Below are 25,292 nucleotides of genomic sequence, written 5' to 3' on the forward strand. Positions count from 1 at the left end.
ACAGCAGGTCTGTTTCTCTGCAGTTAGTGACTCACAATTAAACTGCAAATCTTGAAACCACACTGTCAAGTGCTACGTTGTTTTGACCATTTTGTTAGTGAAACATTAATTGTGGTGAAGAACAGGTTTTTTTTATTCAGGAGTAACTTTGGATCCAAATGGAAAAGACAGACATCCTGTCTCTCACTTCATAATTATTTCTGTTGATTATATAGAACTGAGGCAACACACATAAAAGTTGCTGGTGAACGCAGCAGGCCAGGCAGCATCTCTAGGACGAGGTGCAGTCGACGTTTCAGGCCGAGACCCTTCGTCAGGACTAACTAAAGGAAGAGTGAGTAAGGGATTTGAAAGTTTCTTCCTTCAGTTTCAAATCCCTTACTCTTCCTTCAGTTAGTCCTGACGAAGGGTCTCGGCCTGAAACGTCGACTGCACCTCTTCCTAGAGATGCTGCCTGGCCTGCTGCGTTCACCAGCAACTTTTATGTGTGTTGCTTGAATTTCCAGCATCTGCAGAATTCCTGTTGTTTGCATATAGAACTGAGGTTTTATTTTGTTGACACCATTACTGATATGTATATCTCCTAGTTTAAATTGCCTTGTATCAAACTGATTTCTTCGATCCAAATCTATTCTTTATAATTTTGATTTTTTTAGTGGAGATATTTAGTTTTTCAGAATGTGGTCATACCTTCGGGAAATACAAAGCCAGAGCCAGCTTAAGATTCTCTCGACTAATTTACTAAAGCCTAGTCTTCTTCAGGGTTAAACTATGAGGAAATATTACAAGAAGTAGTTGAATTTCCAGCAATTTAGGATATGGGGTGAATTGACCCATTTTCTGGGAACAGAAAGGATAGTTAAAGAAAAGTTAATTCCAGCAGTTGGGGAGTCCAGGCTTTGTGTCAAAATCTGGAAATTGGAATAATTGCTTTGAAATGTGGTTAGGAAATAGTTTTACACAGATTGTGATAGGAATTTGGAATTCTCTTACTCATATGGCAATTCATGCTAGATCAGATCAGTTCATTTCACCTCAGAGTTTCAGCAACCCAGGTTTGATCCTGAATTGCAATTCTCTCTTTGTGGAGTTTGCATGTTCCTCCTGTGATTGCGTTTCATTCAACGTTCCCAAAGACATGAGAGTTGGTCGGCTAATTGGCTCCAATGCACTATCGCCCTTTACTAGGGAAGTGGCAGGATCTGGGGAGAATCAATAGGAAAAAAGGAAAAATAAAAACGGGATTAGTGTAGGATTGATATCAATGGGACTTCTTCTGTACTGTAGGACTAAGCATTAAAGGTTGGAGGAAAAACTTCTTCATAGATTTAGGCTATGTATTCACAATGATATTGAATGGTATACCATGCTTGAAAGGCTGAATTGCCTTCATCTGTTCCCATCGGGCAGCAGGTACAGGAGCTTTTGGTCCCACACCGCCAGGTTTAGTATCAGTTGATACCCTACAATCATCAGGCTCCCGAACTGTCGTGGATAACTTCACTCACCTCAACTCTGAACTGATTCCACAACCTACAGACTCACTTTCAAGGACTCCACAACTCATGTTCTCAGTATTATTTACTTATTTTTTATTTGCACAGATTGTCTTCTGTTTCTCTGCCATTAATGGCTCATACATTAAACTGCAAATCTAGAAGCCACACTCTCAAGTGCCTCATTGTTTGTCTGCCAGACTTTGTTTATGTATAGTTGTTCATAAGTGCCTGCAAGCAAACAAATCTCAAATTGACATATGCATACCTTGATAATGGGTTTGTATTCCTGTACTTAGCTGGCTGTGGAGAGTTATGCTTTATTATAGACTGTTCTGGCTTGTATTGTCACTGCTTTGCACATTTTCAGCATTGCTCTTAGACCTAGTCCGGTTCCCCTATCAATGATTAGCTCTGATGCTGATACTTGCTTTATGATATCAGACCATAATTCAATCACTTGCTTTTGTCAGCTTTGCCAATCAAAATCAGACTCTAATTCCATACATTTGTGAGTCTTTACAAGATCTAGAGGCAGAAGTCTTTGTCTGTATTATAAATGGCAGTAGAAGTAAATGTGAGGTTAGTAATTAACTGCAAGAGATTCTGCTGATGCTGCAAATCCAGAGTAACAGGCACAAAATTCTGGAGGAACTCAGCAGGTCAGGCAGCGTCAATGAAAAGGAATAAAGAGTTAAGGTTTTGGCCAACACCCTTCATCAGGACTGGAAAGGAAGGTGGGGGGGGGGGAAGGGAAGAAGCCAGAATGAGGAGGTAGGGGAGGGGAAGGAGTACAAGCTAGAAGGTGAGAGGTGAAGGTAGGTGGGTTATCAGAGGGATGAAGGGAGGTGGTAGGCGGAAAAAGTAAAGGGCTGAAGAAGGAATCTGTTAGGAGAGGAGAGTGGAGCATGGGAGAAAGGGAAGGACGAAGGTCACTAGGAGGTGATAGGCAGGTGAGGAGAATAGAAGGGGGATTGGGGACAAATTACCAGAAGTTAAAGAATTAATGTACATGTCATCATTGGTAATTAACTCATGTAACATGACTACTGACACCTCTTCTTCTTCTTCTTCTTCTTTGTCTTCTTCCATCAGCATGTTCCTGTTCCAGTATGATATCAGTGCTATACAATCACATTCCTTCGATTCCTTAAGGTTGTTCCTCCAGGGAAGGAGGGTGGGGGGAGTGGTAGTGGGGATAAGCTCCCACTACCTGTTGAGTGCTTCCAGTGGCATGCATCTCAAATAGCCTCTGATAACCAAGCCTCTGATAACTAAGCCTAGTGGAAATGTTTCTACTGACAGGAGAAGAGGCAAAACCGGGTTAATGGCACTTTAAAACCAATTGCTTTGGGCGGTTGGGGCTCGTCAGCCATGATAGGTGAAAGAAAACTCTGCTCTTAAATCTCCGCTGCCTTGCACTATACCCACTCGTGGGAAGGCTTTGGGAGTAAACCCTGAAGAAAAATCTGGAGCTGAAGTCCCTAAGTTCAAAGTAAAAATTTATTATCAGAGTACATACATGTCATCACATACAACCCAGAGATTCTTTTACTGCAGGCATACGTAGCAAATCTATGGAATAGTAACTGTAAACTGTAAACATCAGGAGCTGTTAACTGGAAACAAACTGTGCAAATGCAGATATAAATAAATAACAATAAATAATGAGCATGAAATAACAATATTACAGAGTCCTTAAATGAGTGTAATTATCCCCTTTTGGTCAAGAGCCAGGTGGCTGAGGGGTAGTAACTGTTCTTGAACTTGGCGGTGTGAGTCCTGAGGCACCTGTACCTTCCACCTGATGGCAGCAGCGAGGAAAGAGCATGGCCTGGGTGGTGAGGGACTCTGACGATGGACACTGCTTTTCTACGGCAACATTTCATGTACAAGTGCTCAATGGTTGGGAGGGTTTTACCCATGATGTACTGGGACAAATCTACTACCTTTTATCAGACTTTCTGCTCAAAGACATTGATATTCCCATACCAGGCCATAATCAGCACCCTTTCCACCACACATCTATCGAAGTTTGCCAAGGTTTTTGATAACATGCCAAACCTCCTCAGCCTCCTGAGGAAGTAGAGGCACTGTCGTGCTTTCTTCACAATATTTATACGATGGGTCTCGGGCAGGTCCTTTGAGATAGTGACACCCAGGAATTTGAAGTTACTGACCCTCTCCACCTCTGATCCTCTGATGATTACTGCCTCGTGGATCTCTGGTTTCCCTCTCCTGAAGTCTACAATCAGTTCCTTGGTCTTATTACATTGAGTGAGAGACAGTCCTACATTGAGTTCAACATTGACTGGCAGCTCCTGCAATGCCACTGGTGCCAAACTCTATCGATCTCTGCCATTCCTTTGGATTCATCAGCTGTATGGAGAGGTGTAGCCTGCTACCTGGGCAACAGCTTGCTCTTCAATTGTACTGCCATAACATGTAGACAGCTGGGATGCAACGTCCAACGCAGGGCCTCAGTAATCAGATTCATTCGCTGTTCCTTTTTCATAGTTTGATCTGTCCGTAGATGTGGACATTTGTGCCACTGGTGCTTCAAGATGATGCCAGTGAACAATGATACAAAAGGTGAAGTCCTGCAGACAGTTCACAAAACAACTTCTACTATTACTTATATATGATTCTACTGTTAAGCTCCATGAGATTGGAACCTGTGATTTACACTTTGATGGTGTGTTTTAGATTAGATTATGAGGACACTTAGTCCTCGTTTATTGTCATTTAGAAATGCATGCATTAAAAAATGATACAACGTTCCTCCAGAATGATATCACAAGAAAACACAGGACAAACCAAGACTAAAACTGACAAAACCACATAATTATAACATATAGTTACAACAGTGCAAAGTAATACCATAATTTGATAAAGAGCAGACCATGGGCACGGTAAAAAAAAGTCTCAAAGTCCTGATAGTCTCATCATCCCACGCAGGCGGCAGAAGGGAGGAACTCTCCCTGCCACGAACCTCCAAGCGCCGCCAACTTGCCGATGCAGTACCATTGGAAGCACTCAACCGCAGTGGACTCTGAGTCCGTCCGAAAACTTCGAGCCTCCGACCAGCCCCTCCGACACAGCCTCTCCGAGCACCACCCTCTGCCGATTGCTTTGACCCTACCCCAGCCGCCGAGCAACAAGCAAAGCCGAAGACTTGGGGCCTTCCCCTCCGGAGATTCTGGACCACAAAGTAGCAGCAGCAGTGAAGCAGGCATTTCAGAAGTTTCACCAGATGTTCCTCCGTGCTCTCACGTCCGTCTCCCTCAAATCAGGATTGTGCACGGCACCCTACTTGACAAATAACAGACATCACCACTGGAGTGGCCGCTGCGAGCTGTGTCGTGCCGCCATCTTCTCCTCCTATGATGGCGTGTTTTGGGGCCAATTCAGCGATCTGGTGCATTGCTGTCTTTGAGAGGGACTCTGTGAGGTTGGGAGCAGAGTGTGTGGCCTGGAAGCCTGGAGACACCATGATCGTTTCCCTCCAGTTGAGGCGTTGAGGCTGCGAGCCCATGATCAACTCCATTGCCTCTTTCCGACTGAGGCGTCAAGCAAGGTTGAAGTTGATGAAGATGAGAGCAGAGGACCGGCGTGTGTTCAGTACCGTTTGTGCCTGCATTTGACTGGTCTTCCTTTGCCTCCAGCTAGCTGCTGTCAGAGGAAAGTGCAGGAGTCTTGGGGTCCACATTGGCGAGGCTCGTGGCTGTTGACTTGTTTTGGGCGACTTTGAGCTTCATGATGCACGTGTTGCTGGATTCTGGTTACTTTTTCTTTGCTGTTTTTGAACAGTTTGATCGAGGCAGTCCATGAGGACTGAGATGCTTCAGTGGAGACTGGCTCTGTGGTCTGCAATCGGCCAGCAGCACTGAATGGAACTGAACTGAAATAAATTGAATTCTCCTGGGTTCCTGGTTTGAGTTTGATATTTTATGTGTTGTTTGCTTGCTTTTTGCCTTTTGTGCAATTTCACCTTTTCCTTACACAATTTTTTTCTGGTCGAGGTGGTGCCAGCATACAACTCTTCCTCAGTGGACATCTTCCAGATAGCAAATGAAAATAGCTGTTTTCCTACATTTATGTCTATTTTTCACCTTAAGTGTATTTCTGGGATTGTTTAGAGCCTGTGATTTACAGCTTGGAGATTGTTTGAGTGATCCAGCGCTTTGCTGGCTCTGAGAAGATTCCAGGAAGCTAGCATATACTGGGTTGGCCTCGATGCGAAGAAACTTTGAGATGGGTCGCGAGCCAATGTTTGACTCTGTTTCGCCATTTAAAGCATTTATTGATCGCCGATTAAAGCTTCGAGGATGCCTGAGACATCGAGCCGAATGCAGAAGGCAAGCGAGTTTCAGCGCCGACTGCCTGCCTTTTAATTGCTGCTGGAGAAGGAGTCTGTGAGTGGCCTATCGGTGTGTGGCTCCCTGTGGTGAACGGGTAGGCCTCTGCGTTCGTGTGGTGTCCCTCTTTTTCGATGATGGTCAGTGATATTGGAGGAGGGTATTGTGGTTTTCCATTTATGGATTGGACTCTTCCGTTTATAGACTGTGAACTTTTACAGACTTGCGGCTTTTATATTCTTTGTCTTTTTATTGCCCGTACCTGTTGGGTTTTTTCGGAGGTCGATGTTCCTGTTCCGTTTTTGCGGGGGGAGGGGTTTTGATGTATCTCTCTGAATGACTTTCATGTTCATTCTTTGTTTCGTGGCTATCTGGAGAAATACAAATTTCAGCGTTGCATATGGATACATGTTTTAATAATAAATTAACTTTGACCTTTGTTTTCTTAAATGGTTTCCATGATGTTTCATGTCTGCCTGTAGGAGGATGAATCTCTGTGTTTTATTCTGCACACATACTTTGAACTTTTGCCTCATTGTTGGTTAACTTCTCAATGCTCCAAAACATCGACATATATACAATCATCAAGGACCCACATCATCCAGCAATGTTCTCTTCTCGCTACTACAGTTGGCGGGAGATACAGGAGCCATAAGTCTCATACCACCAGCTTCAGCATCAGTTATTACCTTACAATCCTCAGGTTCCTGAACCAGCGTAGGTACTCACCACAATACAGAACTGACTCCACAACCTATAGACTCACTTTCAAGGATTCTATAACTTAGTATTATTGATTTATTTTCTTTTATTAATTGCATGCTATGACTTTTCTTCCACATTGGTTGTTTGTTAGTCTTCACTATTATAGTTTTTCATAAATTCTATTGTATTTCTTTATTTTCCTGTAAGTGCCTGCAAGAAAACAAGCTTCAAGGTAGTATATGGTGATATATGCATCCATTGATAAGGTATACAAGCATACAAATTCCTCTGTAACATACATCAAAGTTGATGGTGAACGCAGCAGGCCAAGCAGCATCTATAGGAACACCTCAGGACATATTCAAAACCCGGACTCCAGCAACGACCATGGACACATTCGAAGTGATTGCGCAACCACCAACTGCGACTCCAGCCTTGAACTCCAGGCCGGGTCTTTATGTGCTGCTATTGTGACTCCCGTCTCCCCTATTTATTTAACCTATAGATGCTGCTTGGCCTGCTGCGTTCACCAGCAACTTTGATGTATGTTACTTGAATTTCCAGCATCTGCAGAATTCCTGTTGTTTGCGTTTAAATTCACTACTGCGAAGCCTCTTCCGGTGATGCCTACACCGAAGAAGTTTAGATCCTCTCTTCAATGGGAGTTCAGTGAAACCATCTCTCACTGCTCCCCATCTGTAATTTCTTCGGCTCTTCAACTTTTCGACCACACTTTGACTTAAACTCGCTATCACAGCCATATATCCTTTCTTGGAACGTGCCTCCGTCGCCAACTTACTCCAGTTGGCTTTAGGATTCGTTTCCAAGCCTCTCAATTTGGACCTTCTGAGGATCCCAGGTACTCACATTTTGTTGACTCTGCCTCTTGCCGCTTCTCCCGTCAAGCTCTGAAGGCGACGCTCTCCGCCATGAGGAGGTACTTGGTGTCCCTATCCCAGACCCTTCCACACCTTCGGGACACTTTCTTCGCCGTCTGTAATGGTCCTACCCGTTATTTCATCCTCCCTCGGATTCACGCCTGCAATCGCCGTTTTTTTGACTTTGTCATGTTAGGCAAAGATCGCAAGATCCTACATCTACGGACTCCAGAGCCTGCCGGCCCCGACGCTAGCAGGCATGAACTTCAAATTGCGGCCCCTGCCATTGACCTCGGTGGCTCCAACACCTCAGGACATATTCAAAACCCGGACTCCAGCAACGACCATGGACACCTTCACAGCGATTGCGCAGCCACCAACTGCGACTCCAGCCTTGAACTCCAGGCCGGGTCTTTATGTGCTGCTATTGTGACTCCCGTCTCCCCTATTTATTTCCTACAGATGCTGCCTGGCCTGCTGCGTTCACCAGCAACTTTGATGTATGTTGCTTGAATTTCCAGCATCTGCAGAATTCCTGTTGTTTGCGTTTAAATTCCTCTGTACATTTTTTTTGTCCATGTTACTGCTAGGTCTTATAGTATACTGTACATTTAACCAAGCTACATAAACAAAGCTTTGGCATTGTAGTATTATTGAATATGCAGAACTCTAATTCTTCTAACTTAGCCAGTTCTTCAGGACAAAATATGTGTTTTTTTCAGAAAGATATGCCAAGAACTATGTAGTCATCTTTGCAGAATGGTACGTTAATCTTTATCATCAAGCGGAAACAGGAAGATGAAGCGTCAGTCAGAAGTATAGCTCAAAGTAAATTTATTATTGAAGTACATATTTATCACCATATTCTACTCTGAGATTCATTTTCTTACAGGCATTAAGGTAAAGAAAAAGAAACATGACTGAATCATTGAAAAACTTCACCCAAACAAGGATGGGCAAACAACAAATGTGCAAAAAACAACAAATTGCGTAGTTACAAAAAAAAAAGAAATAAGTCATAAATACTGAGAACATGAGTTGTAGAATCCTTAAAAATGAGTCCATAGGTTGTGGAATCAGTTCAGTGTTGGGGTGAGTGAATGTATCCCTGCTGGTTCAGGAGCCTGATGGTTGTCGGGTGTAACTATTACTAAACCTGACAGTGTGGGAGCTAAAGCTCCTGTATCACCTTTCCTATCAGCAGTGTGAAGATGTCATAGTCTGGATGATGGGGGTCCTTGAGGATGGATGCTGCTTTCTTGTGGCAGCATTCCTTTTAAACACGCGAGTTAGGGTTAGCAGGTTGGGGGGATGCTGTGTTGGCACCGGAAGCATGGTGACTCTTGTGGGCTGCTTCCTGTGCTGGCTGTTGACGCAAAACAACACATTTTACTGAATGTTTTGATGTACGTATGAAAAATAAAGCTAATCTTAATCTTAATCAGTTGTAATTTTTTACTTTTAAGATGTTATAATTTCATCAACATAGAAATGGTTTTTCTTTGGTTATCATATTAAATTCCTTCATTATTTTAAATACTTTGATTAGATCATGTTTCAGTGTACTGAACTTGGGAAAACAAACTAAACTTATGCAACTTTGTCCTGGTATCACACTGGTTAATTTGCCCAGGGCATCGGGCCTTGAGTAGATTTAACCAGTGCTATTTTTAATTGAAGAATAAGTTCATTCTTCATCTTGGTTAAGATAAAAGACCAATATTAATTTCGTCCTATCTGATTATATTTTATTTTTTTGCATGCATACCAATGACAAAGACCTCATTCAGATCTGTGTGCACATCCCACAGGTCAGAGAACAAACTTCTTGCTGTCTCCTTCCTCTCAACCATTAATTGACCCATGTCACAACAGAGCAACAATAGGACTTTTAATTTAGGAAAGAGTTCTTTGCAAGATGTTATCAAACATCAAGTGAAATAGAGGCTAGGCCACAGAAGGAACCATCAGGGCAGGTGAGCAAAACCTTGGTCAAGGTGGTCAAGTTTTTTAAGAGGGAAAAATAGATGGAGAGATTTAGGGAGGGAATTCTGGAGTTGAGAGCAATGGCAGCTGATGGAATGGTAGCCAAAAATAGAACAATTATATTCTGAAATAAGAAGAGACCAGCATCATGTCCTTGATAATGAAGCCTCCCCACCATCAAGGACATCTTTAAAAGGCACCATCCATCATTAAGGACTCTCACCACCCTGGCCATTTCTCGTTTCAACCATCAGGGAGGAGGCCCAGGAGCCTGAAGACCACACACAATGATTTAGAAAGAACTTCTTTGCCTCCACTGTCGGATTTCTGAATTGCCCACAAACCTATGAACACTACCTTGTTAATCCTTTTTGTTTGCACTATGTATTTTGCAATTGAGAGCAAGTTTACATCTTGCTCTATAACGTGGCTGGAAAACAATACTCAATGTTATAGGAACGGCATGTTCCCCTCCACCAACATAGTCCATGAACACTATTTTGATCTCCCTTTGCACTACCTATGAATCTTTATATTTGTAATTGTAACTTTTTGTATGCATTGTACTGTTGCGGCAAAACAACACATTTCACAACACGTGTCAGTGATAATAAACCTGATTCTGAATTTTAGGAACATGATTATTTTGGAGGATTATAAGTAGGGAAGAATTTGCAGAATTGGGAATATGAAGCCTTTGGAAAGAATTAGAAAGGAGGTTAAGAATTTTTGAAAAACATCAAAGTTCAAACAATGTATGTATCACCATGCACCCTACCCTGAGATTAATTTTCTTGTGGGCATTCGCAGTAAATATAAAGAAAATCAATAAAATCAATGAAAAATTACACCCTAGGATGGACAAACAATCAATGTATGAAAGAAGACCATCAGTGCAAATAAAAAAAAACAAATAATAATGAATAAATAATAAATAATGAGGAACAGGAGTTGTAGAGTCCTTGAAAGTGAGTCAATAGGTTTTGGACTCAGCGCAGTTTTGAGGTAAGTGAAGTTATCAATTTGGTTCAGGAGCCTGATGGTTGAAGAGTAATAACTGTTCCTGAACCTGCTGGTGTGGGTCTTAAGGCTCCTGTACCTCCTTCCCAATGGCAACAGTGAGAGGAGAGCGTGGTTGTTATTTAACCAGGGCAACATTGCCAGCAAACACAAGGCAGTGTAATGGTTAGCACAGCGCTTTACAGTACAGGCGTTCCAAGTTCAATTCCCACAGTTGCCTGTGAGGAGTTTGTACGTTCTCCCCTTGACCACATGGGTTTCCTCTGGGTGCTCTGGTTTTCTCCCACAGTCTAAAGACGTTCGGAAGGTTAATTGGCCATTGTAAATTGTCCCCTGATTAGGCCAGGATTAAAAGGGAGGATTGCTGGATGGCGTCCCTTGAAGGGCTGTATCTCAATAAATTTAAACAAAAGATTGGCTCCATTTATGCAGAGCATTTTTCCCCCTAAATAATCCCACTGGACAACTTCACTTGTGGCATGAGGCCCAGTGGCGGTTGGGTTGGCAGCAACAAAATTGTTTGGCTGCATTTTTCACCTTTCCTTTGGTGAATGTGTTCTGTGGTATAAACAAGACCATTTTAAACTGCAGGAGGTGGAAATCTGACTGGATTAAGCTGCTTTCAAACATGTTTTTTTTGCCATTAGAGTGATATAATGAGCCTTCAACTATTTCAGACTATATAATTTATGATTGAAGCAATGACCTATTGCTTGAAAAATTGTTGAGAGTCTTAAGTTCTAAAGAGCGTTTGAAGAATGAAAATCAGTACCTCATGACTCTAATAAAGTGGCCACTGAGTGTACGTTTGTGGTCTTCTGCTGCTGCAGCCCATCCACCTCAAGGTTCGAAGTTTTCTGCATTCAGAAATGCTCTTCTTCACACCACAGTTGTAACATGTGGCTATTTGAGCTACTGTCACCTTCCTATCAGCTTGAACCAGTGTGGCCATTCTCCTCTGACCTCTCATTAACAAGGTATTTTTGCCCACAGTACTTCCACTCAGTGGATTTTTTTGTTTTTCCCACCGTGTGTGAAAATCGCAAGAGACCAGCAGTTTCTGAGATACACAGCAACAATCATTTCATGGTCAAAGTCTCTTGGATCACACTTCTTTCCCGTTCAGATGTTTGATCTGAAGAACTATTGAACCTCTTGACCATGGCTGCATGCTTTTGTGCATTGAGTTGATGCCACATGATAGGCTAATTACATATTTGCGTTAATGAGCTGGTGTATCTAAAAAATGGCCATTGAGTGTATTTAAATTTCTAATACCACTTAGTTCTGTGGAGGGTTGCAAACTCATCCAGCTCCAGTATCAAGGACATTTTCAAAATGCGATAACTCAAAAAAAGGTGGCATCCATCGTTAAGGACCCTTGCCACTCAGGACATGTCCTCTTCTCATTTCTACCGTCAGACTGGAAGTATAGGAGCCTGTAAACACACACTGAATATTTTAGAAACAGCTTCTCCCTCTCTGCCATCAAGTTTTTGAACAGACAATGAACCAACCCATGAACACTACACTTTTTTTTCACTATTTATTTAACTTTTTTAATACAGTATTGTGCAAAAGTCTGAAGCACATATATATAGCTAGGGTGTTTAAGATTTTTGCACAGTACTGTATTTGTCAACTTGGAGCGGAGAGTGAGTTTGTAAATCTGGCAGGAGCAAAGATTGTTGGGAGTGGCGAGGGTAGAGCGCTGCGGGAAGGGAGTGGGACAGGTGGTAGAGAAGGAGTGCCAGAGTAGGGGGTGGTGCAGGCGCAGGTGTAGGTACACCCAGCCCTGAGACTCCAGACAGGTCATTTGATTCCAACAATTGATCATTACAGATTGTTGCTCTGGTGCTTCCCGTTCCCTTCCCCTTTTCCCAACCATGATTCCCCTCTCCGTACCCCCTTCCCACTCTCAGTCTGCAAATAGGGACCCATATCAGAATCATGTTTCTTTGTGTCTTGCATTTGTACTATCACAAAACAACATTCATAGAACATACGTTAGTAGATATTAAACCTGATTCTGATTCTTCTTGGATCTTTGCGCCTTCAGTGTTAGTTTTTTCATGTTCACTTGTCATGTTCATTAAAAACAAAGATCGATAGATTTCTGAATCAAAGGGATGTGGGCATTATGCTGGAAAATGGTGTGTTCACAGTCTGTGTTGCCTGTACCCATGTGGCTGTGCTGCGGACGCACGCAAGGTTTTCATTGTATTTGTACTTCACTGTACAATGATCTCAGCTATTAGTGAAGCCATGATGTTAATGAATAGTGGAGCGGACTGAAAGCGACAGATAACACTGAACTGATTCCACAACATATGGACTCTTTAGGACCCTAGTAATTTCTGTAGCCAAAGGGTTGTGAATCTGTGGAAATTGCCTAAGGATGCTGTGGAGGCCAAGTCGTTGGGTATATTTAAACTGAAGGTTGATGGGTTCTTGTTTAGTAAGGGTATGAAAGGTTACAGGGAGAAGGCAGGACAATGAGGTTGAAAGGGGTTATCAGCCATGATGGAATGGCAGAGCAAACTTGCTGAGTTTAATTCTTCTCCTATGTCTTTGGACTCACTGTTGAGGGCTCTACAACTCATGTTCTTGGTATTCCCTCTCCCTCTCACCCTCCCGCTCTCCCCTCCCCTTTCCCCTTCCCTTCTCCCCTCTCTCTCCCCCATCCACATCGCTCTCCTGATCTCTCACTCTATTTTTTCCTTGTATTTGCACAGTTTGACTTTTGTACAGTGGTTGTTTGGAAGTGTCTGTAGTTTTTCATTGATTCTATGGTTGTGCTTTGTTCTACTTTGAATGCTTGCAAAAAATGAGTGTAATGGTACTATATGGTGACCTATACGTACTTTGAGAAAAAATTTACTTTGAAATTTAAATGGCTTACACTTACTCCTAATTCTTATGTCATACCCTTCTTACCTGTACAGGTTGTTCCAGGTAAGCTCAGAAGTGGAGGCAAGAACTGTCTTTTTACAGTTTGCACAGAAGATGAGGCCGTTCTATGAAGTAGCTCCGGGCTTGCTGAAACTTGACACTGTGCAACAGCTGACTGACTGTCTGCGAAGCCACCCAGACTGGCCCTTGGCCCACATTGCTGTGGAGATGGGCATGAAGGAGAGCTTCCGCCACAATCACATAATGAGGTAAAGGATTTATGTTTTAAAGTTGTAGGGATATAAATTACTGCCTTCTTTTGTTTCCTATAGCCAATGGTGTAAATTTTCAATAGTAAATGATGACTGATGCTGGGCTGGCGCACATGGACAATATCCTTGGGACCAGACTCCAAGTAAATACCCATCCAAGCTCAGCTCTGCCCGAGGTTCTGCATTGGACAACTTGGGGAAATGGTTAACACAAGGGATTCTGCAGATGCTAGAAGTCCACAGCAAATCACACAAAATGCTGGAGGAGCTCAGCAAGTCGGGTTTATTGTCATTTAACTGTATACATCTATATAATATATATAACCATAAAATGTATATAGAAATGAGACAACATTTCTCTGAACCAGGATGTAAAGCACAATAGTGCACATAACACATGATAACTTATGAAGGTAGGGATAAAATCTACAGATGAATCACACATAAGTAACAAATTAAAGTGCATTCATTTAAATATTGGCAGGTACGGAACAGATTAACCAGTGACACTTTGAACATGATGCAGCCGGGAGTTCAAAATTCTAATAGCCTGAGGGAAGAAACTGTTTCTCATCCTGACCGTTCTTGTTTTTATACATCGTTGTTTCCTGCTTGATGGTAGAATGTCAAAGAGGATACCAAGGATCCAGAAAATGCAGCGCTCCTGACAAATGTCCCCAATGGATGGTAGGGAGACCTCTCAGGTGTTCTCACAGTCCTTTGTAGGGACTTCTGGTCCAATGCTTGACTGCTCCCATACTAGATGGAGATGCAACTTCTCAGGACATTTTCAATAGTGCTCCTGTAAAACACAATTAAGATGAGGGGTGAGAGCTTTGCTTGCCTCAGTCTTCTTAGGAAGTGGAGGCGCCTCTGTGCCTTCTTGTTCAGGGAGGTGATATTAAGGGATCAGGTGAGGTAATCTGAGATGTGAACTCCCAGGAACTTGATAAACTTAACTCACTCTATGGAGGAGCCATGTATTCGCAGAATGGGGTGGTTTGTCTGCACCTCCTGTCGTCCACAATAATTTCCTTTGTGTTCTCCACATTCAGGCTTGGGTTTTTCTTCTCACACCAATCCACCAGCCACTCCACTTCCCCTCTATACTCCGTCTTGTCATCATTCTTGATAAGTCGAACCATTTTTGTGTCATCTGCAAACCTGATGACACAGTTTGAGCTGGATCCTGCGACACAGTCATGCATCAGCAGTGGGCTGAGCACACAGCCTGGGGGGGCACTAGTTCTCAGCGTAATGGGACTAGAGACACTCCTGCCCACACGGACTGACTGTGGCCTTACCGTTAAGAAGTCCAGTATCCAATCGCAGAGGGGTGTGTTGAGACCCAGTGTGGACAGTTTCCCCATCGGTTTCTGGGGTATGATGGTGTTGAATGCTGAACTGAAATCTATAAACAGCTGTTTGGCATATGAGGCCCCATTTTCCAGGTGGGACAGGACAGAGTGGAGGGCAGAGGCTATTGGATCATCAATGAATTGATTTGATTTGAGTGTCAGGAGGGAACCAAAGGTGAGTGAGCTGCCCCAGAAAAGACACGACCAGGTCCTTCACCGAGTTGCTACTCCTTCCTGGACACCTTGTACTCTGAAGTCAGGCAGCAGCTATGAAAGGGAATCAAAGCCTCTGGCCAAGGCACTTCATCAGGACTGAAGGTTCTCATCCTGAAGAATTGTCTGGTTATTCCTCTCCATGGATGTTGGGTGACCTGCTGAGATCCTCTAGTATTTTGCATGTTTTTCTTAGGAAAGTGGTTCATGTAGCAAATGGACGGTTGATGTGTTCTGAGATACAGGACCATGGGAGGAGTTTGTCTGGGGTCATTAGTGAATATTATTTTAAAAAAGTAAAATTTGTTTTCAAAGTACGTATATGTTACCATATATTACATCGAGATTCATTTTCTTCAAGGCATTTATAAGAAAAAAAGAATTAAAATAGAAATTATGAAACACTATACATAAAACAAAGACTGACAAACAACCAATGAGCAAAAGAAGACAAATTGTGTAAGTAAAAATAATAGAGAGAACATGAGTTTTAAAGAGTCGTCAAAATGAGTCTGTAGGTCGTAGAATCAGCTTAGAGATGAGGTAAGTGAAGTTATCCATGCTGGTTCAGAAGCCTGATAGTTGAAGGGTAATTACTATTCCTGAACCTAATGGTGTGGGACCTAAGGCTCCTGTATCTCCAGCCCAGTGGCAGTAAGGAAAAGCAAGGTATTTATTTTAGCAGCTTTTAAACTTTACCTGGATCAACAGAAATGCGTATCATCCAAGACAAAGTTTAATCATCAGACTTAAGAGATAAAGATTTGAAATAAGAGTTAGAATCAGTCTTAATATTACTAGCATATGTTGTGAAATTTGTTGTTTTGCGGCAGCAATACATTGCAATACATAATAATAAAAAAAGTATAAATCACAATAAGAAAAAATAACACACACACACACACACACACACACACACACACACACACACACATACACACACACACACATATAATTGTGATTAAATGGGACACATCAGGACTAATACATTTTTGGCCCAGTTGTGCGGCTGCTCCAACTGGTACCATAAAACTGAATATTAGTTCCTAACAGTTACTGATGGAGAAATCTATTAATATACATTTCAGAGTATAGAGTGTCCTGGAAGGGGTAGCACTTCTGGTGAAGGAGCTAGTCATGTACTTTTTGGGGCAACTCACTCACCTTTGGTCCCTATTGGACACTCAGTTCTCACCTGTCGCTGTAAGTAGCTGTTTGAATGCGACCGCAGCCACACCCTGGTACACCACTTCAGCAAGCAGCTAAACCAGGAGAGGATAGCCAGTGGGCCTCATTCTTCAATGAAATAGGGACATGCCTATCCTAGTATATAAAGTCATCCTATGGAGTGGGTGGATAAACAGCGAGATCCAACGACCAAGAAGGTGGTCTGCAATGCTTCACAGATAGCGAAGGGCATGATAAAGCACAGAAGTCATGGTCATCCACTGCAACCAAGGAAGACCCCAGTTTGTGATGACTACTCATACCATTAGATCTGGACTTTCGAGGTCAAGACAGTGGAACTGTCCCATTGCAATGACTTCCACTTTAAAAACCCTCGCATACAGCTTTCACTGTCATCATCAGTTTGACAGACAACGAAGATACTGTAGTGTTCTTTTGATTGACAGTAAATGTACAAAATTAGCGCAGACACCTCGTGCAGCTACTGGACTGCCTTCATACAATGCTTTAGACGATTGCATCTTCCAAATTTTCATTTCCATTGTAACATTCAAAATGATTGTTGATTCTTCAAATTCTTCGTAGTTTCTAACTTGTTGAAATAGTGAAATCGCTTCCTTTTCACTCCTGGCCATTCTGGCATCTCGAAGCCTGAATGCTTGAAACTTCAGTGAGAACAATTCTAAATTGTCTTGCTGCTTATTTCTTGCCAACTATCAGTGACAAAAATCACTGTTTTTTGAACACAAACACAAACAACTAACGCTATTTAAAAACTCTACACTCTAAGCCTGTGTAATGGCCACACAAGCGCACACGACTGACACTTGTTAGAAACTGTTCAGCAGCAGTCTCCTGTCCCAATCAGGCAGCATAGCGTCCCAAATAAACGAAGGATATCCTGACTATTTTCTTGATTAGTTTTTGTTCTTTAAGCGTTGTCCCAAATAAGCAGGAAATTCTGGTAGCATCAGCGGGGAGGGGGCATGGTAGTGTGGCAGTTAGTGTAAGGCTTTACAGCGCCTGCAATTTGAAGGTTGGGGTTCAATCCCTGCTGCTGTCTGAAGGAATTTATATGCTCTTTCTGTGACTGCGTAGATTTCCTCACAGTACTTCTGTTTCCTTGTGCATTCCAAGGGCATATGTGTTCAAGTTAATAAGTTGTGAGCCTGCTACATTACATTAAAAGCATGTTGATACTTGTGGGCTGCCGCCAGCGTAAACGACGCATTTCACAATATGTTTTGATGTACATGTGACAAATCTAACCTTTAATCTTTGAAAGAGAGAAAAAGATTAACAATTCAGGTCAAAGACATTCATCATGAATTCTGACCTGCAGAATGTTAGCCACATTTTCTATTTTTGTTTCATATTTTGAACATCTGCATTTTTTTTGTTCGATTTTCATTTACTGGTCTTACCAGGTTTGGCCAATTTGCGTCCCTCACCAACTGCAGTCTAAAGTTCTGGATATTGAATACACCTTCCAAGGTGTTTTACGGGAGATGTATTCAATCCCTTAAGGAGTTATAAGGGCAATTGGCTGAAAGCATCAAAGAATGTGTTTATGGAAGAAAGAAGAAAGTTTGAAAGAGGAAATTAAAGAGATTAGTGGGTTGACTAAGTAGATAATATGGCAACTGATAGTGGGGTGATTATCTTTAGATTTAACAAGAGGCATGGATTGGGGGGGCAGTCATATTTGAAAGTTTGGAGCTGGTAAAGCTATGGAGTGACTTGGAAACGATGATAATTTAGAAATTAAGAGGTTGCTTAATCAGAAGCCAATACAGCTCATCAAGCCCAGAAATAATAGGTAAATGGGAGGGCAAGGTCTCATGTTTACAGAGAAGAAATGCAGAAGTGCCTTGGAATATAATAACTATTTAAACAGAGGTTCATGCAGGTTTATATAAAATTCATTAACTGTAATTATGTAAAATAAAACCATTTTTAAAAAATTATTGTTCTTATCTACCTGTGGCATTACATGATGTGTATCACCAATAATGTGATCACACCTCAGCATCACCAGGTTAGTTCAAAGTTCAAGGTAAATTCATTGTCAAAGTACGTATATGTTACCATACACTACCCTGAGATTCATTTTCTTGTGGGCATTCACAGTAGATACAAAGAAATAATCAGTGAAAACCTACACACAAAGTTGGACAAAAGAAGATGAACTCTGCAAATACAAAAAAGACATTAATACGCTTTATGATGTGTGGTGGAAAAGGCATAACAGCGCCCCTTTCACCTCAGATGGTTAAAGAAGTTTGGTATGGGCCCCCAAATCTTAAGAACTTTCTACAGGGGCACAATTGAAAGCATCCTGACTGGCTGCATCACTGCCTGGTATGGGACCTGTACTTCCCTCAATTGCAGGACTCTGCAGAGAGTGGTGCATCTATAGATGTGAACTTCCCTCTATTCAGGGCATTTACAAAGACAGGTGTGTAAAAAGGGCCCGAAGGATCATTGGGGACCTGAGTCATCTCAACCACAAACTGTTCCAGCTGCTACCATCTCGGAAATGGTACCACAGCATAAAAACCAGGACCAACAGGCTCCGGGACGGCTTCTTCCACCAGGCCATCAGACTGTCTAACTCATGCTGCCGCAACTGTATTTCTATGTTATATTGACTATCCTGTCATGCATAGTATTTATTATAAATGACTATAAATTACACATTGCAAGTTTTAATTTTACACAGAGAGGCGGTGGGGGGGTGGTACCTGGAATGGGCTGCCAAGGGTAGTGGGGCAGGCAGGTACGATAGAGGCGTTTAAGAGGCTGCTAGACAAGTGTTGAGTGTGCAGGGAACGGAGGGAGATGGGGTTACTTTAATTTCATGGTTGACAGCTCTCCGCTCATCTTTTCTGAAGTAATTTGTATTCAATTCCCGGTGTAATAGATGTACACAGTTCCTCAAAAGTGGAGTCACAGGTCGACAGGGCGGTGAAGATGGTGAGAGGGAGAGTGGGGGTCTGGTTGATAGAGGAACAGAGGGAAGGAATCAAGGTGGAAGAGAAAGGGAGGGGTGAACGAGACAGAGGAGAAGGGAAAGAGGGAGGGGGAGGTGGAGGAAGGAGGGAGGGGGAGGTGGAAGGAGGAGGAGGTGGAAGAAGGAGGACAAGGTGAAAGAAGGAGGAGGAGGTAGAAGAAAGAGGAGTGAGGGAGAGGTTTGAGGAAGGACCATAAGACTATAAGTCATAGGAGCAAAATTAGGCCTTTTAGCCCATCGCGTCTGCTCCACTGTTCAATCATGGCCGATCCTTTTTTCTCTCCTCCTCAACCCCAGTTCCCGGCCTTCTCTCCACAACCTTTGATGCCACGTCTAATCAAGAACCTATCAATCTCTGCCTTAAATACACCCAACAACCTGGCCTCCACAGCTGCATGGGGAAACAAATTCCACAAATTCACCACTCTTTTGCTAAAGTAATTTCTCCGCATCTCTGTTTTAAAAGGGCGCCCCTCTATCCTGTGGCTGTGCCCTCTTGTCCTCGACTCTCCCACCATGGGAAACATCTTCCATATCTACTCTGTCTAGGCCTTTCAACATTCGAAAGGTTTCAATGAGATCCTCCTCCCCCTTGTCCTTCTGAATTACAGGGAGTACAGACCCAGAGCCATTAAACGCTCCTCGTATGACAACCCTTTCATTCCCGGAACCTCCTCTGAACCCTCTCCAATATCAGCACATCTTTTCTAAGGTGAGGGGCCAAAAACTGTTCACAGTACTCAAGGTGAGGCATCACCAGTGCCTTATAAAGCCTCAGCATCACATCCTTGCTCTTGTATTCTAGACTTCTTGAAACGAATGCTAACATGGCATTTGCCTTCCTTACCACCGACTCCACCTGCAAGTTAACCTTCAGGGTGTTCTGCACAAGGACTCTCGGGTCTCTCTGCATCTCAGATTCCTGGATTTTCTCCCCATTTAGAAAATAGTCTGCACATTTAACTTACCCCCCTCACTTTAAGTGCATACCCACTGGTATTGGAAAATTTCCCCCAGGGATGAAGTTACTGGCTGCCCACTGTATCTGTGCCCTCTATAACCTCGATTAGATTTCTCCTCAGCCTCTGCTGCTCCAGAGAAAACAACCCAAGTGTGCCCTCTAATCGAGGCAGCATCCTGTTGAGCCTCTTCTCGACCCTCTCCAAGGCCCCCACGTCCCTCCCTGTAGTGGGGCAACCAGAAATGAACCCAGATGTGGCCTGACCAAAGTTCTATACAGCTGCAAATCGTAACTAACCAACTCTTGAACTCGGTGCCTCGACCAATAAAGGCCAAGCGTGCCGTGCAGCTTCTTTACCATCCTATCAACCTATACGGTTACTTTCAGGGAGCTTTTGGACCACAGGGTCCACCTCTATGTCAACACGATTGAGGACCATAATACCCTATTTATTTATTGAGATACAGCACGTGGCCAAGTGGTTAAGGTGTCGGTCTAGTGATCTGAAGGTCGCTAGTTCGAGCCTCAGCTGAGGCTGCGTGTTGTGTCCTTGAGCAAGGCACTTAACCACACATTGCTGTGCGACGACACCAGTGCCAAGCTGTATGGGTCCTAATGCCGGTCTTCCATACAACCTTGCCCAGGCCTGCACCCAGGAAACCTTCCAAGGCGCAAATCCATGGTCTCATGAGACTAACGGATGCCTATATACACATTGCACATTTAGACAGAGATGTAACGTAAAGATTTTTACTCCACATGTATATGAAGGATGTAAGTAATAAAGTCAATTCAATTCAATTCAACAGGAGTTGAAATTGAGTCCATAGGTTGTGGAATCGGTTCACTGTTGATTTGAGTGAAGTTTTCCATGTAGGTTCTGGAGCCTGATCGTTGAAGGATAATAACTGTTCCTGAACCTGATGGTTTGGGATCTAGCATGATTCACTTGCTTTGATGCAGGATATCTATTGCATATTTTCAGTTAGGATGTCTGAGGAGCAGGTTCATCATGAGAATAAAAAGCAATTTTGTTTTAAGCTTTTAAGTTCCTCGGCAGTAGGCTCTGGGACAGCTCTTCCACTAGGCCATCAGACTGATTATCTCACGCTGATTTGAGTGTATTTCTACGTTACATTGTCTGTTCTATTTATTATAAATTACTTTGATTGCATATTGCACATTAGACGGAGATGTAACATAAAGATTTTTACTCCTCATGTATGTGAAGGATGTAAGAAATAAAGTCAATTCATTCAATTCTCTGCACAGCTGCATCAACGACACAGAAAGTCAAGAGGGCATGACTCCTCTACATCTGGCTTGCAAGAAGGGGGATGTAGACTGCATTCGGGAGCTTGTGGAAGGATGTGGAGCTCGCTTGGACATTGCAGATAAGAACAGGGAGACAGTCTATCACTATGCTGCTAAGCAGTCAAATTGTCAAATCATTGAGGTATGCACGAAATTTTAGAATTATCCTTGTTTAAAATCCTGCATTTACTAAATATTCTGTCTGATAAAAAATATCATAACAGAGGCTATTCCGCCTATTGTGTTTATGCCTGATTTTTTTAAGAGGAGTTATTGCACACTCAGCGGCCACTTTATTAGGTACACCTGTACACATGCTTGTTAATGCAAATATCTGATCAGCCAATCATATGGCAACAACTCAATGTATAAAAGCATGCAGACATGGTTAGCCAGTGCAGTTGTTATTCAGGCCAAACACGTGAATTAAGTGACTTAAACCATGGAATGTTTGTTGGTGTTAGACTGGGTAGTTTGAGTATCTGAGAAACTCCTGATCTCCTGGATTTACAAAGAATGGTGTGAAAATCAAAAGCACCCAGTGAGCGGCAGTCCTGTGGGTGAAAATGCTTTGTTTGTGAGAGGTCAGAGGAGAATGGCCAGATTGGATCAAGCTGACAGGAGGGCGTCAGTATCTCAAATAACCACATGTTACAACAGCGGTGTGTGGAAGAGTAATTCTGAACATACAATATGTCAAACCTTAAAATGGATAGGCTATAGCAAGAGAGCATTACTGGTGTATGTTCTGCTCTTCTTTGCAAACCTGCATTTTTCTTTCTTTTCAAATATATCTTCAGCTCTCTTTTGATAGATAGTGTGAATTAGTGGGCATGTGGCCAAGTGGTTAAGGCATTGGACTAGCTACCTGAAGGTCGTGAGTTCAGGCCCCAGCCGAGGAAACGTGTTGTGTCCCTGAGCAAGGCACTTAATCACATATTGCTCTGTGACGACACCGGTGCCAAGCTGTATGGTTCCTAATGCCCTTCCCTTGGACAACATTGGTGTTGTGGAGAGGGGAGACTTGTTGCATGGGCAACTGCTGGTCTTCCATAAAACTTTGCCTAGGCCTGCGCCCTGGAGAGTGAAGACTTTCTAGGCGCAGATCCATGGTCTCGCAAGACTAACGGATGCCTTTTTTTAAATGAATTTGCTTCCAGAACCTTTAAGTATAAATTTATTTAAAATCACGCGGTTCTCTGGTAATCGCCGATTTATAAGTGGTATTAAAGATAGAATGTAATGGAACTGTTCAGATCATGCAGTGTCTATGGAGAGAAAAGCAATTAACTTCATTGACCTGCAATGTTAACTGAGTGTTTTTCTCCACAGATGGTGGAAAGAAATTTATTCCTCTAAAGAGTGGTGAATGTTAGAAATTGGAGAATGTTAGAAGTCTTGAAGGATCTTGGCCTGAAACAGTGACTGCTTATTCCCTCTACAGATGTGGCTTGACTCGCTGAGTTCCTACGGCAGTTTTTGGGCTCTGGATATCCAGAATCTGCAGAATCTCTTGTGTTTATGTTTAGAATTCTGTATCCATGGGGGCTATGGAGGCCCTGTTGCCTTTTTTTTTGATCAGAGGCCAATAGATTTTTGGATATCAATGAATATTGGATTAGATTAGGTTAATTTTATTTGCCACTTGTACATCAAAACATTGAAACACCGTGAAATGTGTTTTTTGTGTCAATGACCAACACTGTAAAAGAATGTGCTGGAAACTCTGCAAGTGGTTGCTATGCTTCCGGCACTAAAATAGCATGCCCACAAAGTTCTAACTGTAACCTGTATGTCTTTTGGAATGTGGAAGGAAACCGAAGCATTCGTGCACTCATGGGAAGAACATACTAACTCCTTATAAACAGCAGTGGGAATTGAGCCCAGATCTTCCAGTCACAGGTGGTGTAAAGATGAAGACAAAATATTGCAGGTACTGGAAAGCTGAAATAAAATCAGCGAGCATGGAATTGCTCGGTAGGTCAGGCAGCATCTGTGGAGAGAGAAATACGGTTAACATTTCAGGTGATGAGATTTTTGCAGAATTAGAATCGTTTAGAAATAAATATGTTTAACAACAGAAGTTGTTGCAGAGAAGGGGGAGGGAGGATGAATTGTCTTTAGTGTAAAAATTTTTTTTCTCCAGAGAGGCTGCCTGACCTACTGAGTGTTTCGAGCATTTTATTCCAGATTTCCAGAGCTTTTGCTTTTGTTATCATCATCCTCTGAACCAACATGCCTAAAAAAAAGTAGGGTACTTGTATTCAAGCTAAAAATCTGAAAGCCATGGTGGTAGAACTTAAAGATGCTGAACTTGTGTTTTCCTCCTTGAGACCTCTATAATGAAATTATGGGGAAAGTAAAGTCTGCTCTTTGCTGACATCAGAGATGAAGAGCTGTAAAGATTAAACTACATTTTGGCCAAATTTCTAGCAGCATGAGGCAAAATTTAAGAGCCAAAGCATTGGACGGGACAAGTGTTTAGTCTGCTTTGAAACTGACTTCATTATGTCATTTTCCTTATCCAGTAGTTTGTATTACAGAACTTCGAGTGTGATTTCATGTCTAGTGAACTACATTCTTGCCTAATATGAAAACACGAACTTTGTCTGGGGCAGCTTATGCAAAGACTGTTGTATAATTAAGAAACTTCTCTGTATTTGAAGAGAGACACAATGTCTTGAGGTTAGTTGAACTGTTCACTGTGTGGCTGAGAATTTCAAGCTTCAGGGCAATAGATTTTCCATATCCAATGAAAAGTAGATAATATATATCTGGAGGAAAAGTAAATAATTTACAAACCATTGAAACTAAAGGAATTGAAAACTCCCAAGGATACAATATGGTTGCTGTGTGGAAAAAGGCCATTCAGCCCATGAAGTTTCTACTTGATTGACACTAAAGCATTCGAACTGGGACTATTCCCTTGCCATCATCTCACAGCCTTGCAAACTATTTTCTTTAAGAAAATATTGAATGCAATAATTTAATCTGCTTTAATTGTCTTCTGTAATGTGTTTTGCATCCAAATATCTTGCAATTTTTCACTCATGTCTTTTACACAGAGAGTGTTGGGAATGTGGCATACCCTGCCAGGAATGGTGTTAGAGGCAGATACGTTAGGGGCATTTAAGAGACTCTCAGATGGGCACATAATTAATGAAAAATGGAGGGCTATGTCAGAGTGAATGGTTAGATTGATCTTAGAGAAGGTTAGATTGATCTTGGAGAAGGTTAAAACGGTAGCATAGTGGTTAGCACAATGCTTTACAGTACCAGCGACCTGAGTTGAATTCCCGACATTGCCTGTAAGGAGTCTGTATATACTCTCTGTGACTGCATGGGCTTCCTCCAAGTACTCTGGTTTCCTCCCACAGTCCAAAGATATACCGGTTGGTAGGTTAATTGGTCATTGTAAATTGTCCTTTGATTAGGCTAAGATTCAATCAGGGGATTGCTGGACAACATGGCTCGAAGGGCCAGAAGGACCTATTCTGCGCTGTATCTCAATAAATAAATAGATAAGTTTGGCACAACATTGTGGTTCTAATGGCCTGTACTGTGCTGTGTTATGTTCAATGTCCTATGGACCTTTGGTTCTTGTGACCATTACCTTCATTCCACTTCCCCTAGTTTTG

The 25,292-nt window shown here is 42.4% G+C and overlaps 1 protein-coding gene across 3 annotated transcripts in view; it reads left to right on the plus strand.

The window, feature by feature from the left end:
* pla2g6 (phospholipase A2, group VI (cytosolic, calcium-independent)) overlaps positions 1-25,292 on the plus strand; it is a 139,877-nt gene that overhangs the window by 21,520 nt on the left and 93,065 nt on the right. For all 3 annotated transcript variants that reach the window (XM_063062429.1, XM_063062430.1, XM_063062431.1), the window contains exons 3-4: positions 13,389-13,604; positions 21,613-21,796. In XM_063062429.1, coding sequence (XP_062918499.1) covers positions 13,389-13,604; positions 21,613-21,796 — 400 coding nt within the window. The remainder of the gene's footprint in view (positions 1-13,388; positions 13,605-21,612; positions 21,797-25,292) is intronic.

Source organism: Mobula hypostoma, chromosome 11 (assembly GCF_963921235.1).
Source record: "Mobula hypostoma chromosome 11, sMobHyp1.1, whole genome shotgun sequence".
NCBI classification, from domain to species: Eukaryota; Metazoa; Chordata; class Chondrichthyes; order Myliobatiformes; family Myliobatidae; genus Mobula; species Mobula hypostoma.